Here is an 18,811-nt window from a genome sequence, read left to right on the forward strand (position 1 = left end):
AAGCAGCGTTTTTACCTTTGACGGGTTTTAGCTGCTTCTCTCAGCTCGGTTCTGCAACCGCTGTGGCTTTACGGCTTCCCAGACGTGGTCTCCAGGCCTCGTACCTTCCAAGGCTACTGGTATGTTTACACACATAACATCCAGCCTCCGCCTTCCAGGACTCTTGCCTTCCAAGCCTCTTGCCTTCCAAGGCTACTGGGATCCCCCACATACCCAGGGATCCAGCCTCTGCCTTTCAGGCTTCACCAGGCTTCACTAGGCCTCTCTAGGCCTCACTCTCTCTCTAGCCTCTCCAGGCTAACGGTGTCCCACACACAGGGAACAGGCCTCACGCCTTTTTCACCCTGTTTCAAAACTACCAGGGTTTATATATCCTTTTGTGCACACAGGACCTGTGGTGATGTCACAGTCACATGATCAGTCACCTGAGGGGCAGGTAAATGGTCAGCTAGAGCACACCCCCTGGACATTCTAGCAATGCAGCAAGCTGCTGCATTACATATCCCCCCCCCCCCTGTTCAAACTTGTGGGGTTGAACACATAGCATACACAATCACATTATAACCCATGGTTCACACAGAGACCATGTACTTGACAATTGCGCTGCTCAGCCCCTGGAATATTAGTCGTCGACATTATCCCATTCCTTAGGGACCTACCATCTGTCATTGTCACTACCTTCATCAAGTCACATTTCCGAGTAGTAACCTTGTCAGACCTCCCCCGCTCCCAGCGGTCAGTCGTAACCCTGTTAGACCTCCCCCGCTCCCAGCGGTCAATACAGCAGTATGACTCACATGCCCTTGTATCTAAGGTCCGGTTAGACTCTGTACTGTCCCGTACTCTATTGGGTGGTTTGTATGGGCCTCTCAGACCTGAGTTACTGGAGGTCTCACTACCTCTAAACCCACGCCCACTACTCTCAGGACATCTTGAAAGGTCTCTAACTTCAGCTGTAGCGGTTCTGTTATTTAGGGGGCCCTTTCTCTGTCTGGTCTCACAATTTCTAGACGGCTGCCACCTTCTGCTGCTCAGGCGATGCTGCCTTTCCATATGCAAGATTTTCTTCCGTTCCTACAGCGGAGAATGACACCATGCCGCCTTCATCTGGTATCCAGTCCTGACGATCACGTGGACTGCTTACTTTCAGTCACCTGAGGGGGGGGTAAATGGTCAGCTAGAGCACACCTCCTGGACATTCTAGCAATGCAGCAAGCTGTTAGAACCTTGCTGTTAGGTTTTTTTTCCTTTGCTGGTCACATGACCTTGTTGGCCTATTTAGTCCTGCTCCGCCCTTCTGGCTTTGCTGGACTTCATTGTATATCTACTTTCTAGCTAGCCTGTGCTCTGTATCTAACTCTGTTAGTTTGCTTGGTCTACGGACCTCTATTTTCTATCTATTTTGTTTGTTCGTCTGTCTGCTACTATTTCTGTTAGGAGGTGTCCCATATTCCTCCCAGTCCTTAGTACTTGTAGGGATTCCCTCCCCACATCTATAGGTCTTCGTACAGACTAGATTAGGACTTTAGCAGGTCTGATCGCAGGATCAGGTTCCCTGTTACATCGTAGGGATTCAGCTGAGTCTCATAGTAGGGACAGATCTCCTCTCTTTCCTTAGCTTTGGTAGCAGAACATAACAGTAAGTCCAGCCAGCAAATTCTCTAAGGAAAGATTTTTCTGTTCCATCATGGTGTCGGTTCAGGATTTGGCTCATCGCCTGCAGGGACTCTCTCTGGAGGTGGCCGAGCTCCGTCAGCACGTGAGTAACTGTCCTGGAGCACATTTCTTGGAGCCTAAGGTATGTTTGCCGGATTTGTTTTTTGGTGAACACCGAGAATTTTTTTCATTTAAAAATGCTTGCTTATTGTATTTTCGTTTGAGACCTAAGTCCTCTGGGGATGAATCCCAGCGCGTAGGGTTCATAATGTCACTTTTGCGCAAAGAGCCTCAGGAGTGGGCCTTTTCTTTGCAACCTAGTGATTCATGCTTCAGATCAGTGGATAGTTTTTTTTCTGCTTTGGGACTATTATATGATGATCCTGACCGTGTCGCATCAGCTGAGACTGAGTTGAGACGTCTAAAACAAGGATCGGGTAATGTGGAAAAATATTGTACACATTTTCGTCGTTGGTCCACTCAAACAGGGTGGAACGATTCTGCTCTGAAAAGTCTATTTCTTGCTGGGCTCAGTGAAAGGGTTAAAGACCTGCTAATTGCTTATCCTACACCTGAAGATTTGCAACAGGCTATGCAATTAGCTATACGGGTGGACAGAAGACTGCGTGCTAGGGTTAATGAGAGCAAATCCTCTGCTATGTCAGTTTCTGGTTATGATAATGTGTGTACTAACAGTGGTGAACCGATGGAGATTGGATCGGTGGCACCTCGCTCTCAAGAAAAAGACCGTCGTTTTTCGCAAGGCTTGTGTTTCTATTGCGGAAAATCTGGTCATTTGATTAAAGGCTGTGAGCTTCGTATGAAGAAAGAAAAAAAAATGGTCAGTCACGCCCGTATTGCCTGTTTAAATTCCAAGGGTATATTTTTAGCTGCTTCCACGATTGCTCAGGAAAAATTGATGGAATTTCGGGTGTTTGTTGATTGCGGGTCTACACTGAATGTAATTGATGGGGGATTCGTGGAAAAACTCAATTTAAAACCTGAACCTTTGTCATCCCCCATTGCTGTGGTTTCTGTGGATGGCTCCCCTTTGAAGAATATTACTCTCAAGGTCAGTGAATTTCCTTTCACTATTAATGGTGTTCACCATGAGAAATTGGATTTGGTAGTGTTGAATAACTTGCCTTCTCCAGTAATATTGGGTTTGCCCTGGTTAAAATTTCACAATCCTGTACTGGATTGGTCTACCAGTGAAATTAAATCCTGGAGCCATAAATGTTATGACAAGTGTTGTAACGGGCGTATTGCAGCTTTGGATAGGGGAGAATTGCCTGTTCCTATTCAGGATTTTTGGAGAGTTTTTTCTGAGAAGGAATCGCAGGTTTTGCCTCCCCATAGAGACTATGATTGTTCTATTGAATTTGTCCCTGGAGCGACTCTTCCTAAGAGTCGTTTATTTAACCTTACTATTCCTGAGAGGAAGGCTTTGGAGGAATACATACAGACAAGCTTGGCCGCCGGTCACATTAGGCCCTCTAAGTCTCCTGTGGCGGTTGGATTTTTTTTTGTAAAAAAAAAGGACGGCGGTTTACGTCCTTGTCTGGATTTTCGTGAGATTAACAAAATTACGGTACGCAATCCTTACCCACTGCCATTGATTCCTGATCTGTTTAACCAGTTATTGGGGGCCAAGTGGTTCTCTAAAATTGACCTTAAGGGGGCATACAATCTGTTGCGCATGAAGGAGGGTGATGAATGGAAGACTGCTTTTAACACTCCTGTGGGTCATTTTGAGAATCTGGTTATGCCTTTTGGTCTTACTAATGCTCCTGCATTTTTTCAGAATCTTATTAATGACATCCTTAGACCTTTGATCGGTAAAAATGTGGTTGTGTATTTGGATGACATTTTGATTTATTCGCCAGATCTGGAGTCTCATTGGCGGAGCGTGCGTGAGGTATTACAGTTATTAATGGACAATTCGCTTTTTGCTAAGCTGGAGAAATGTGAGTTCGCTGTACAGAGAATTAGTTTTTTGGGCTACATTATCTCCAGCAAAGGTTTTGAGATGGATCCGGTTAAGGTTCAGGCTGTGCAGGAATGGCCTAGGCCTATTGGTTTGAAATCGATACAGAGGTTTTTGGGTTTCGCCAATTACTATAGAAAGTTCATAAAAAATTTTTCTAGTATTGTCAAACCTCTGACTGATCTCACCAGGAAAGGTGCTGATGCGGTTCAGTGGTCTTCTGAGGCCATTGAAGCTTTTGTGTATCTCAAGGAGAGGTTCACCTCTGCTCCCATCCTTATGCAGCCTGATGTTACTAGGCCGTTTTTGGTTGAGGTTGATGCTTCCTCTGTGGGGGTTGGCGCAGTATTGTCTCAGGATAACGGGGATGGATTACATCCCTGTGCCTTTTTTTCAAAAAAATTTTCGGAGACTGAATTGAATTACGATATTGGTAATCGGGAATTATTGGCTATTAAACTCGCATTTGAACACTGGCGCCACTTCTTGGAAGGTGCGGAATTTCCCGTTCAGGTTCTTACGGATCATAAAAATCTGATATATCTTGATGCTGCCAAGCGCCTGAATGCCCGTCAGGCTAGGTGGGCACTGTTTTTCTCGCGGTTTAATTTCTCCGTTACTTACATCCCTGGTACTAAGAATGTTAAGGCGGATGCCTTGTCTCGCAGTTTTTCTCCTATAGTCGGTGCTGAGAAAGAGGAAAACATTTTACAAGAAGGTGTTGTGATAGCTGCTTTAGACTCCGTTTTGGAAGATGAGATTCTTAAAGCTCAGGAGAATGCCCCATCTAACACTCCTCATGGGAGGTTGTTTGTGCCTGAGACCTTTAGGAGAGATTTGTTTGTTGAGTGTCACGAATCTCGGTTGGCAGGTCATCCCGGAATCTCTGAGACCAAGAGACTGGTGGGTCGCAGTTTTTGGTGGCCTGGATGGCAGAAGGAAGTCATTAAGTGGGTGCGCCAATGTACTATATGTGCTAGATCTAAGTCCTCACATACTCCTGCTGCGGGGTTGCTTTGTCCTTTGGAGGTCCCCAGTGCTCCTTGGACACATTTGGCTATGGACTTTATAACTGACCTTCCCCCCTCTGAGGGTTTTACTGTCATCTGGGTGGTCGTGGACCGTTTTAGCAAGATGTGTCACTTGGTTCCCTTCGTCAAACTACCCTGCGCTAAAACTCTCGCTAAGGCCTTTGTCAAGGAAATTGTCAGACTTCATGGCGTTCCTACTGACATTGTTTCTGATAGGGGTCCTCAGTTCGTGGCTCGTTTTTGGCGTGCCTTTTGTGACAGGTTGGGAATTCATTTGTCGTTTTCGTCCGGATATCATCCTGAATCTAATGGCCAGACAGAAAGGAAAAACCAGGATGTTGAGCAGTTCTTGCGTTGTTTTGTGGCAGACAATCAAGAGGGGTGGTCTGAGTTTCTGCCACTTGCCGAATTTGCTCTGAACAATCATACATCTTCTTCTGCTGGTTGTTCGCCTTTTTTTTGTTGTTCTGGGAGACATCCGTCGTTTGGGTCGTTCTCCAAGTTGGGATCTGCCGTGCCTGAGGAGGAGAATTTTTCCGGTGATTTGGAAAGAGTTTGGACGGATGTGCGTGGTAATCTTCAGGAGGCCAACAGAAAATCTAAAGACCACTTTGATAGGAAACGACAGGAGGTTTTGTTCGCTGTTGGTGACATGGTTTGGTTGTCCTCTAGGAATCTGCGGTTGAGGATTCCTTCTAAGAAATTGGGTCCCAAGTTTGTAGGGCCCTTTAAGGTGCTTCAGGTTGTCAACCAATCTGCTGTTAGGTTGGAGGTTCCTACCTCCTGGAGAATTAATCCGGTCTTTCATGTCTCTCTGTTAAAAAAAGCTGTTGTGTCGGATGGTGACGCCTCTGCCTCTGTTCCTCCGGTGGTGGAGGACGGGGAATATGAAATTTCTCGCATCCTTGACTATAGACGGTATAGAGGTAGTTTGCAGTATCTTGTGGCCTGGAAAGGTTTCGGACCCGAGGATAACTCTTGGGTGAGGTCAGATGATGTTTCCGCGTCCAGACTTATCAGAGCGTTTCACAGGAGATTTCCTGATAAGCCTGGTCCTAGGGGATCCGGAGGATCCTCTTAGAAGGGGGGGTACTGTTAGAACCTTGCTGTTAGGTTTTTTTTCCTTTGCTGGTCACATGACCTTGTTGGCCTATTTAGTCCTGCTCCGCCCTTCTGGCTTTGCTGGACTTCATTGTATATCTACTTTCTAGCTAGCCTGTGCTCTGTATCTAACTCTGTTAGTTTGCTTGGTCTACGGACCTCTATTTTCTATCTATTTTGTTTGTTCGTCTGTCTGCTACTATTTCTGTTAGGAGGTGTCCCATATTCCTCCCAGTCCTTAGTACTTGTAGGGATTCCCTCCCCACATCTATAGGTCTTCGTACAGACTAGATTAGGACTTTAGCAGGTCTGATCGCAGGATCAGGTTCCCTGTTACATCGTAGGGATTCAGCTGAGTCTCATAGTAGGGACAGATCTCCTCTCTTTCCTTAGCTTTGGTAGCAGAACATAACACAAGCTGCTGCATTACACTACAGAATTAGGAAGAAAGCAAATTGAGGCAATTCAGGACAGAGCAAAACCAGGAGTTAGTGGAATCTCCACATTGCATGAGAAGGTAAGCAAAGTCCCTGTGGGACTTCAGGAGCAGGAGATACCCTTTGAACAATTGATTCCTGAGCAGAGGAAACAAGCGTGGTTTACAGAAGGGTCAGCTAGGTACCAAGGTAACAACCGTGTGTGAAACTCAGTGGACTATCAGATTACAAGAATACATAGCAAAGAAGTATGGGGAAAAGAGTTGTGCAAGATATCTGGGCAATTGTACAAATAATTAAAGTGACTGTGTTTCATGTTGATGCTATTTGTGCTTCAGATACCCTGGAAAGATTCTTCAACTCTGTAGCAGACGAACAGTCCAAAATATCAGTCATTGAATCCAGTAAAGACTGACACCACTGAGGAGCTGCTTGGACTGACTCAATGGGCACAGACCAGAGGGTGCCCATCAGGTTAGATAGATGTAATAAAGGAAACAATTATGAAATGTCCAGTATGCCAACATTCACAACAAAGGCCTGTCCCCCATGTTGTTAGGGGTCAAATAGCCCGAGGTAAACTACCTGGACAAATTTGGCAGGTAGATTACGTCGGCCCCCTTCCACAAGATGGAGGATGTGTGTATGTATGCACGGCCGTGGATACATACTCAGGGTATATGATGGCTTGTCCGTGTAAAATGGCCAATGCTAACAGTACGATTAAAACCATGGAAACCATAATATTATATTACGGTATTCCATTGCAAATTCAGAGTGACAATGGTAGTCACTTCAAGAACAGGAAGGTCGCAGAGTTCTGCTCAGAATATAATATTGAGTGGATCTTTCATATCCCATATTATACTCAAGCCGCAGGATTGGTAGAGCGGATGAATGGGCTATTGAAAGAACAGTTGAAGAAATTGGGAAATGGAAACTACAAAGGGTGGAGAAAACATTTAAGTGAAGCCCTTAACATTCTTAATAACAGACCAATTGGAGAACAGGAAATAGCGTTAATGAGAATGATTTCCCCCAATTTACAGATCATGCCTTTAAATGCTACTACCACAGGACAGACAGTTCTCTATTGGGAACTAGTGCCAGGGACTCTGGGACCTTATAGAGCCACCCCACAGGCAGCAGGACTAGATTTACACTCTCATGAAGAAATTAGATTACAAATAGGGGTTGTAAAGGCAATCAGAACTGCTATAGGATTACAAATGCCTCCTGAGCATTTTGGTTTTATAGCTCCAAGATCAGAATTGGCCCTGAGAGGAATTCAAGTGATGGAAGGAGTGATAGATCAGGATTATCCAGGTGAAATCAAGGTACTCCTGTTGAATAGTGGGGATAGTGACTTACTGATCCAAAAAGGAGACAGGATAGCTCAATTATTAATTTTATCTATTCAGAAAATGAAAATAATTAACCCTTTCGCAACCTTGGGATTTTCCGTTTTTGCATTTTCATGTTTTGCTCCTCTTGTTCCCAGAGCCATGGCGTTTTTAATTTTTGGTCAATATGGCCGTGTGAGGGCTTATTTTTTGCGAGACGAGTTGTACTTGTGAACGACATTACTGATTTTACCATATCATGTACGAGAAAACGGGAAAAAAATTCCAAGTGCGGTGAAATTGCAAAAAAAGTGCAATACCACAAATGTTTTTTTTTTATTTTTTTACCACGTTCACTGAATGCTAAAACTGACCTGCCATTATTATTCTCCAGGTCATTACGAGTTTGTAGACACCAAACATGTATAGGTTCTTTTTTATTTAAGTGGTGAAAAAAAATTACAAAGTTTGCTAAAAAAAAAAAAAAAAAAAAAAAAAATGGCGCCATTTTCCAAGACCCGTAGCGTCTCTATTTTTCGGGATCTGGGGCTGGGTGCAGGCTTATTTTTTGTGCGCCGAGCTGAAGTTTTTATTGATACCATTTTGGGGTAGATTCAATGTTTTGATCGCCCGTTATTACATTTTATTGCAATTTTGCGGCGACAAAAGAATGTAATTCTGGCGTTTAGAATTTTTTTCTCGGTGCGCCGTTTACCGATCGGATTAATTCTTTTTTATATTGATAGATCAGGCGATTCTAAACGCGGCAATACCAAATATGTGTATGTGTTTTTTTTTTATTATTATTTTATTATGAATGGGGCGAAAGAGGGGTGATTTAAACTTTTATATCTTTTTTTATTTTTTTTAATATTTTTAAAACCATTTTTTTTTTCACTTTTTGCTTGCTTCTATAGTCTCCATAGGAGACTAGAAGCAGCACTTGTCTGATCGCCTCTGCTACATACAGGGGACGAGTAGATCCCCCTGTAAAGGGGTTAAGGGAACAGCTCCTACAATAATAACAGTTGGAGGAGACAAAGGTTTTGGCTCCACTCATTTTCTGAATGATGGTGCAAAAATCTGGGTGAAGCAACCTGGAGATAAAGGTCTCCAGAACCTGCAGAGGTGATCGCCCAAGGGGCAGACAAAGTGTTAATAGTGATGAAGCCAGGACAAGAGAAGTGGGAACATGTTCCTACAGACAGGTGTTATCTCAGAGACTAATGTATATATTTCCATTTTAGATTCAAAATTGGAGATGGTGGATGATCAGTGTTACAGGCATGGTCCTTTTGGTCTCTGTCACTACCCAACCGTTATACAGAAGGGAAAGAGAAACGCCGGACAAGGAGAATGAGGCTTTATGGAAAATTAAGCAGAATTTATGGAGTTACTTGGCGCAACCGACAAACATGAGCCATTTTTGCATGGTAAAGACTTCTACTGCTACAAAAGTGTTGGAAACTTGTATGGTAGCAATACCAACCCCCTTACGACTGTGGACCAAATTGATAGGGGGATTTATCCAAGATGAGGAGGTGGAAGAAGGAGATGTGCTTCAGAATTATACATACAACCCGTATTACGCTTGTATAAACTGTACTGGAGAAGATTTTATTACTGAAGATATGATCACTATAAAAACTCAAAACATTGCATCTGTTGAAGTTATTCCTTTGGGATATGGCGTTGGATATCAATAATATATGGTTTCAGATAACCAAGGGTGGATTGTAGTATGAACATAACAAATGGCTATTTTATATTTCAAATCCATATTGAGATAAAATAGGAACCAGACATGTCAGCATTTGTAGATATCCTACCTCAGTAGACTAGTGTCATTAGTCCAGACATACTAAAACATAGCTTTAGATTGAGTTTGCTAACAGTCTGAGGTTTAATCTTTATTACTGAAGGGAATTAGCCTTTGTATACGCCATGAGAGATCCGATGTAGAACCAGACACAGACAATTGCACAATATTGTAAATAAGACTACAGGCATATGGCTTAAGATGGAGAAGCTTATTGTAGTACCAAAAATATAAGTGGCTAGCTGAAACCCATTATGATGTATCCAACCTTTAATTAATATTCTGATCATATATTCTGTGTTAAGGTATACTTTATCTGTGAATGTATCTCACTGATACATAGCTTCTTAACACAATATACTGTCTGGGAAGAAAACCTTGTTCTAATTTATAACCTGGTGTAGGATTTACTCTTATTATATGTAAACATTATGACAGAAGTAGAATGGTCCGTGAACAGGTCTTGTCCGGTATTGGTTATCTATGATAGCTGGCCACTGTCACGGGATTGGAATGTTGGACAACAACCTATGAACTTTCATGCTTACGTAATATTAGGTTGTGTAAGCCTTTTTCTAAAATATAAAAGCTGTTGAAGAATTCAGTTATAGCAGAAGCATTGTGGACCCGTGAAGAGGACACTCTTCACAGTATAGGACCTAGTACGCATTCTCTGCCCATCGCTGAACGCTTTTCCAGCTGAAGTTTCCGGACAGATGATGTACATGCTACTAGGGAAATCGTTTTCTTCTTCTATCTAATAGTAAGTATGTAACCTTTATAAGTATTTAACCTTTGTAACGTTTAATCTACAAAAGCTACGAAATATCATAATATCATACTATTCCTTTGATTCTGTATTTTATCTTTCAAATTAACTGTTATAAATAAAATTGTGTTATATTACAAGTGGTTGCCTTCTTTAAGGCAGTATCCGAACCTTATTGCTAAAAACTTGGCAATACAAGTAGCTTCGGCGTGCTCGTATATTATGTTCAACACCCTGCGTCTGCATGATTTGCAGCCTCAACACATATGAGGATTCCCTAACAAACATGCAATCCCTGCATGTGTTGAGGCCGTCTAACAGCCGCAAATTATGCAGACGCAGGGCTTCAAACATAATATACGAGCACACCAAAGATACTTGGATAACACCTGAGCATGCTCGGTTAACCTCTTATCCGAGCACATTTGCTCATCACTAGTTACTATTTAGTTACTTACTGCAGTATTTTTAGACATTGTTTTTATCCCAGGTTATATTTTTTTAAATGAGCAACATAATCCAATATCACATGTCTGTAAATAGCAAAAGTATGTGAACCTTTGCTTTCAGTATCTGGTGTAACCTCCTTTTGCAGCAATAACTACATCTAAACGTTTCCGGTAAATGTTGATTAGTCCTGCACATTGGTTTGGAGGGATTTTAGCCTATTCCTTCTTACAAAATAGCTTCAACTTTGTTAATAAGTTGGTTATGTTGGTCGGTTTTCTCTCATTAACTGATTGCTTCAGGTCCTTCTGCAACATTTCTATATGGTTAATGCCAGGACTTCTTTAAACATTCTTTTGTAGAACAACTTGTGTGCTTTGGGTCATTGTCTTTGTGACGATTCAGGGTCAATCTGGTCACTTGCGGGGGTGAACTATTCTTAATTATGCCAGACGTATTATTATTTTGTTCAGTAAGTGAAGGGGCATGAACCATTGTTTCATGTGAAACTGTCTGGTTCCCCTTTTTGCATACTAATTTGTGGAATGTCTGCTGTTTACGTATTGCATTAGCTCTGTGCGGTGCACTAGTCTGCATCATTTAGAAGACAATTCTGCAGTAAAATTTAACTAGTGAACAATAAGGGAGCAGCCATGATTATCTTCTCCCCCAATACTGTGGGACAATGCCCTGAAATGGGAGCTGAGGGATATAAAAAGGACCTGCTCCTGTCACCGATGTGATTCTACAGGACTTCAGCCTAGGGACAATGGTTCCGGCTAGTGGATTACAGAACTGCTCCGCTGTCCAACTTTGAGCTCACAAATTCGTTTGGAGAAACCAGGTTGTGATAATCCGGTCACCTAGCCACATACCTCGCTGTGCTCGGTCAGCTTCCTAAGTTTGCCGCTAACTCTTCTCAGTGGGTGCCTGCCAAAAGCGGGAAGGAGTAATTGGCCCTGGGTGCTCCGAAGTCACAGAGGTTCTAATCCCTGGCTAGCCAGTGGAAGGGTGAGACTCTGTCACTAGCACCATCTTGTATCCTTGCTGGGAATGTACAGGGTGGGCCATTTATATGGATACACCTAAATTAAATAGGAATGGTTGGTGATATCAACTTCCTGTTTGTGGCACATTAGTATATGGGAGGGGGGAAACTTTTCCAGATGGGTGGTGACCATGGCGGCCATTTTGAGGTTGGCCATTTTGGATCCAACTTTATTTTTTTCAATGGGAAGAGGGTCATGTGACACATCAAACTTATTGAGAATTTCATAAGAAAAACAATGGTGTGCTTGGTTTTAATGTAACTTTATTCTTTCATGAGTTTTTTTACAAGTTTATGACTACTTATTATTATTATTATTATTATTACTTATAAAATGTGTTCAAAGTGCTGCCCATTGTGTTGGATTGTCAGTGCAACCCTCTTCTCCCACTCTTGACACAATGATAACAACACCGCAGAAGAAATGCTAGCACAGGCTTCCAGTATCCGTTGTTTCAGATGCTGCACATCTCGTATCTCCACAGCATAGGCAATTGCCTTCAGATGACTCCAAAGATAAAAGTCTAAGGGGGTCAGATCAGGAGACCTTGGTGGCCATTCAACTGGCCCACGATGACCAATCCACTTTCCAGGAAACTGTTCATGTAGGAATGCTAGGACCTGACACCCATAATGTGGTGGTGCACCATCTTGTTGGAAAAACTCAGGGAATGTGCTATCTTCAGTGCATAAAGAGGGCAACGCGTCATCATGTAGCAATTTCAGATATCCAGTGGCATTGAGGTTTCCATTGATGAAGAATGGCCCCACTATCTTTGTACCCCATATACCACACCATACCATTAAGATACGAGATGTGCAGCATCTGAAACAACGGATGCTGGAAGCCAGTGCTAGCATTTCTTCTGCGGTGTTGCTATCAGTGTGTCAAGAGTGGGAGAAGAGGGTTGCATTGACAATCCAACACAATGGGCAGCACTTTGAACAAACAGGAAGTTAATATCACCAACCATTCCCATTTAATTTAGGTGTATCCATATAAATGGCCCACCCTGTACTATATGCTGTTGAATGTTGGTGACCCAATAAAGTCTTGCCAGAGTGTGGTACCCTCACTCTCTGTTGTCTGAGTAGTGTTCTGCCCACGCGGAAGGAGTACGGACGTTCACTGGGATGAGTCCCCGGCCCGTGTGGTCTTTCTAAAGACAGCCAGGCCAGTGGACGCTGACCACTGACTCTCAAGTCTCCACAGTCTTGCTCCATAGTCTTCATAGTCTCCACAGTCTTGCTACATTGCTACAGTGTTCTCTTATGATTTAGAGGCTGAAATGGTCAAGTGGGATGAAATTTTCATGCCACAGGCTGGGTTATACAACGGGGGAAGAGTAAAGGAAGATTCTAAAACACTAGAAAAGGGGACAATATACACTACCGTTCAAAAGTTTGGGGTCATTTAGAAATTTAATTATTTTTGAAAGAAAAGCACATTTTTTTTCAATGAAACTAACCTTAAATGAATCAGAAATACACTCTATACATTGTTAATGTGGTAAATGACTATTCTAGCAGCAAATGTTTTTTTTTGCAATATCTACATAGGTGTTTAGAGGCCCACTTCCAAAAACCAGCACTCCAGTGTTTTAATGGTATATTGTGTTTGCTACCTGTGTAAGAAGGCTAATGGATGTTTAGAAAACCATAGAAAACCCTTGCACAAATATGTTAGCGCAGCTGAAAACGGTTTGGCTGATTTGAGAAGCTATAAAATTGACCTTCCTTTGAGCTAGTTGAGAATCTGGAGCATTACATTTGTTTGTTCTATGAAGCTCTCAAAATGGCCAGAAAAAAAGAACTTTCATGTGAAACTCGACAGTCTATACTTGTTCTTAGAAATGAAGGCTATTCCATGCGAGAAATTGCCAAGAAACTGAAGATTTCCTACAAAGGTGTGTACTACTCCCTTCAGAGGAGAGCACAAACAGGCTCTAACCAGAGTAGAAAGAGAAGTGCGAGGCCCCGCTGCACAACTGAGCAACAAGACAAGTACATTGGAGTCTCTAGTTTGAGAAATCGACGCCTCACAGCTCCTCAACTGGCAGCTTCATTAAATAGTACACGCAAAACGCCAGGGTCAACGTCTACAGTGAAGAGGCGACTCCGGGATGCTGGCCTTCAGGGCAAAGTGGCAAAGAAAAAAACATATCTGAGACTGGCTAATAAAAGGAAAAGATTAATATGGGTAAAAGAACACAGACATTGGACAGAGGAAGATTGGAAAAAAGTTTTAATGGACAGACGAATCAAAGTTTGAGGTGTTTGGATCACACAGAAGAACATTTGTGAGACGCAGAACAACTGAAAAGATGCTGGAAGAGTGCCTGACGCCATCTGTCAACCATGGTGGAGGTAATGTGATGGTCTGGGGTTGCTTTGGTGCTGGTAAAGTGGGAGATTTGTACGAGGTAAATGGGATTTTGAATAAAGAAGGCTATCACTCCATTTTGCAACGCAATGCCATACCCTGTGGACAGCGCTTGATTGAAGCCAATTTGATCCTACAACAGGACAATGACCCAAAGCACACCTCCAAATTATGCATGAACTATTTAGGGAAGAAGCAGGCAGCTGGTATTCTATCTGTAATGGAGTGGCCAGCGCAGTCACCAGATCTCAACCCCATTGAGCTGTTGTGAGAGCAGCTTGACCGTATGGTACGAAAAAAGTGCCCATCAAGCCAATCCAACTTGTGGGAGGGGCTTCAGGAAGCATGGGGTGAAATTTCTCAAGATTACCTCAGCAAATTAACAGCTAGAATGCCAAAGGTCTGCAATGCTGTAATTGCTGCAAAGGGAGCATTCTTTGACGAAAGCAAAGTTAGAAGGAGAAAATTATTCTTTCAAATAAAAATCATTATTTCTAACCTTGTCAATGTCTGGACTATATTTTCTAATCATTTTGCAACTCATTTGATAAATAAAAGTATGAGTTTTCATGGAAAACACAAAATTGTCTGGGTGACCCCAAACTTTTGAACGGTAGTGTATATATTTTTTTCTATGATGCTGTTGAAATATTCTTTACATGTTCATATCCATTGAATGATGAAAAAACTTACTTTCTGAAGCCAGTAGGGAGACGTTAAAAAAGTTGATGAACCAAAATTCTCTCCCATGTTTACAGAAGGATATGGATGCGGCAAGTTTAAGCCCAAGTATAGAAAGAATGCTTGTGAAGAGTTTGCTGCCTGTTTTTTTAACCAGCTGGTGGCTAGATCAGCATTTTTCCAGTCCTCTTGCATTATGCGAGTTTGAGTCTTATTGGCAATAAGAGAAGCCATGGGTCTACCTTCTTGTCTGAGGAGAAATGGCACATCCCTGGTCCAGGCTTCCACACGATTACTGAAAGTAGAGAGAATTGGTATTATACACTGCCTCCATTGTACAATAGGATGACTATATCTGTTATGAATAGTTGTGATCTCTGAGTGGTGGTTAAACAAAAAGACCAATCACTAAGTAAATGTAATCTGTGTTGCCAAGTCCCTGTTACACTATCATACTACTTTATTACCAAATCTATATTTTCTTAAAAAAAAATAATTTTAATTAAAATCAAGTGGGACAGTAAAAGTCACTGTACCAAAAGTTATTATAGATGATATTACTCTGTTCAGCCTGGGATACCTAGTTACTATGCTACAAAATTGTTATAAGAACTTTTGTACCTTAGATACTGTAGTAAAAATGAAGGTGAATAGCTATGAGAATCTCAAAAAGGTGCCTTTACAGCAAGATGCATTTTATGATATTATGTCTTTTAGACACTTTGTGTTTTGTCGGAGAGTGGCTTTGCCTGGAAGGGATTTGGCTATTGTGGAAAGGGACAACATTGCCCCCCAAAAAATTCTGTCAACATTTTTGCTCAAATTGTTGGCACAAAAGAAGCCAACTAATAACTTGAGCTAGAGAGGCTAATGATGCACCAGATTTATCAAGCATGCACCACTATAGTTAATCTGGTTCATGATAAGGCTCGCCTGTCTAAAGCCCTGATTCATCAATTTAGTTTGTCTTTCTGTTTTCTGGTGAACTTTGTGTCAAGTTCATCAAAATGGTGCTCAAAAAATGTCTCTCTTTTGTTTTTTTCATTTATTTTAGAATAAAATGTAATTATTTTACTTTACTCGCTTATATGGTTATAGGAAGTTTCGCCCCCAGCAGTTCGCCCCCAGCAATTTGCCTCCAGGTACATTTCGCCCCCACACATTTCGCCCCTATCATTTCGCCCCCAGGAAGATTCGCCCCCGCACGTTTCGCCCCCGGACATTTCGCCCCTGGATGTTTCGCCCCTGGATGTTTCGCCCCCGTATGTTTCCCTCCCGCACGTTTCACCCTGCACTTTTCGCCCCGGATGTTTCGCCCCCTAGCATTTCGCCCCCTCACGTTTCGGATGTTTCGCCCCCGGATGTTTCACCTACAGCATTTTGTCCCTGGATGTGTCGCCATCTGGTGTTTCGCCCCTAGCATTTTGACCCCAGATGTTTCACCCTCAGCTTTTGGGGTCAACATGCATGGAACAAAACATCTAGGGCTGAACATACCTGGGGGTAAAATATACAGGACCACAATTGCTGGGTAAGAAACTTTCTAAAACCTGGGCTCGGTGAGTAGCAGTGGCAGGCTGTAGAATTGTGCTCCAGTTGAACCTGTGGCTGCCTTTTCAGCAGCTCACCCAGTGTCTCTTCTGGCTGGCCTTAAAGGAGTATTATCACCCTAGAACACAAAAAAACTGACATACTTACCTGTCGCAGCTGCAGCTCCTTGGGTCCCGGAGCGCAGTCTAGCGGTTCCCCGTGACGTCTTCTCCTGCTTCCGGCTGTCTTTTCATCTTGCCTGGATCACTGATCCATGAAGCATGATGAATGCCGCGGCAGTGAGGCCGAATGTCTCACTTACATGACATCACTCCTGCCCCATTTATCAGTCAATCCCGGAGGCAGGATGCCTCTCCTCTCACCAAGACACTGGCTTCTTTTTGTCATCCATTACATATCATACTGTATCTAGTGATGAGCAAACCTGATCTGGAAAGTTCAGGGTTCGTATCAAACATTGTCTGCTCGGGTTCAACCTCACCGACCCCAAACAGGCAATGTTCGAACTTTGCTCATCAGAAATTAAAAATCTCTTCTCTCCCCTTCGCTGAGGTCCCGACCTGCGTGGAGAGTCTTCTTGACCAAGGGGATCCCTAGCTAGGAATCCTGAAAGGGATTCCCTCGGGTACGATGACATATTCACACAATGTGGAAGTGCATGGAAGTGGACCCTTCGCGTCTGACGGTACCTCAGCAAAGGGGTAAGTAGCAATATATATATTTTCTTTTTACTATCTGGTCAGTGATGAGGATGTGGTGGACAGATCCTCCACTCCTCTGAGTCTCCATACCTATTGAGTTCAATGGAGATGATAGTTTGGGGGTGCTGAACCCAAACCCGGATTTTCTTGTGTGTTTGGGACGGAACTTCCCGAACTGAACTTTAGCAGGTTCACTTCTCACTAATCATATTTTGGGTCTAAGATGTATAAATGTGGTCAAGTTATGTTTTTTTTTTAATTCCAAAACTTTACATTTTCTAAATAAGTAACTTTACAGACAGAAAAATATTAACAATTGGTCAAACCAACCAACATTGCAGAACAATATATTTAAAGAGTAACTACAAAAAAAAAACAAAAAAAAAATATTGATATGTTATAGTACCTGTGGCACTGATGTTTTCCAATGGAGACCCATTCCAGCAGCTTTTTATTTTTAAAATATATTTTTTTTCTAAATTTTATTTAGTTTTGTGTGAAAAGTCCCATCCAAGTTACAGCAGCAGGCTCTATGTGCTGCAGGATTTCAGTGGTTACTAAGGAAGTTGGGCCCCCTTGGTAGCAGAAATTGTGGATGGATTCAGGCTTCCTGTGATACATTCGAGGCTGCTCGTTCACAGCCCTCTGGAAAGTTCCCCTTCCCCCTCCCCTCATGTGCTTCATCCTGGACAAGAGGAGGTCTCCCCCACTGTGTAAAGCCAGTAAAGGACTGAGCACATGGGGAGTTGGGGAGCTTTGCAGGGGGCTGTGAACCAGCAGCCCTGTATACATCATAGGGAGCATGTTGATGCCTCTTTCAGACTTGCTGTTTTCCTGGCGATTACCGCGACAGTTTAAAACCGCAGCAGTAATCGCCAGGAAGATAGAACATGTTTTAAAATGTAAAACCGCGCGGCTTTCTGCTGCACAGTTTTCCTGCGATTTGAGCTCATTGACTTGCATTGGGCAAATCAAGAGCTATATAGTGGTTTTGCCGGCAATTACCGCCGAGGTTTTTAAACTGCTGCGATAATCGCCGGCAAAACTGTTAGACTGAAAGAGGCCTGACAGTTGCACGCCCCGTGTAGCCACGCCCACTAGAGTCCATCCACAAGTTCTGCTACTAAGGTGAAACGACCTCCTTAGTAGCCACTGAAATCCTGCATCACATGGAGCCTGATGCTGGAACTTGGATGGGACTTTTCTCACAGAAGTGAAGTTGCTGGAAGGCGGTCTCCGCAGGTACTATAACATAGCAAAACTTTTTTTTTTTTTTTAGAGTTACGCTTTAACTGTATAAATTAAAACTGTTAATCAAGAAACACAAAGGGTATAGAGGGGGAAGGGTTAGAGAAAAAGAGGAAAGAAAAGAAAAATTGCAGGTGTTAATGTTTGAATTATTTTACAGCTAAATATGTGATCATGAACTAAAATTCAAAGCTGTAGGCAATGCCTCTCAGATAATCTATCAAGCTTCTATTGTTTAACCCCTTTACAACCCAAGGTGGTTTGCACGTTAATGACCAGGCCAATTTTTACAATTCTGACCACTGTCACTTTATAAGGTAATTACTCTGGAACGCTTCAACGGATCCCCCTGATTCTGAGACGTTTTTTTCGTGACATATTGTACTTCATGATTGTGGTAAAATTTCATCGATATCACTTGCGTTTATTTGTGAAAAAAATGGAAATTTGGCAAAAATTTTGAAAATTTGGCAATTTTCCAAATTTGAATTTTTATGCCCTTAAATCAGAGAGATATGTCACACAAAATAGTTAATACATAACATTTCCCACATGTCTACTTTACATCAGCACAATTTTGGAACCAAAATTTTTTTTTGTTATGGAGCT

At 42.5% G+C, this 18,811-nt stretch overlaps 1 protein-coding gene across 1 annotated transcript in view; it reads right to left on the minus strand.

Moving 5' to 3' along the window:
• Positions 1-18,811, minus strand: part of ARSK (arylsulfatase family member K) — a 215,035-nt gene that overhangs the window by 144,291 nt on the left and 51,933 nt on the right. The window contains exon 4 of the mRNA XM_073678306.1: positions 14,715-14,997. Coding sequence (XP_073534407.1) covers positions 14,715-14,997 — 283 coding nt within the window. The remainder of the gene's footprint in view (positions 1-14,714; positions 14,998-18,811) is intronic.

Source organism: Phyllobates terribilis, unplaced genomic scaffold (genome assembly GCF_046119375.1).
Source record: "Phyllobates terribilis strain yellow unplaced genomic scaffold, ASM4611937v1 Scaffold_1__5_contigs__length_1240528914, whole genome shotgun sequence".
NCBI classification, from domain to species: Eukaryota; Metazoa; Chordata; class Amphibia; order Anura; family Dendrobatidae; genus Phyllobates; species Phyllobates terribilis.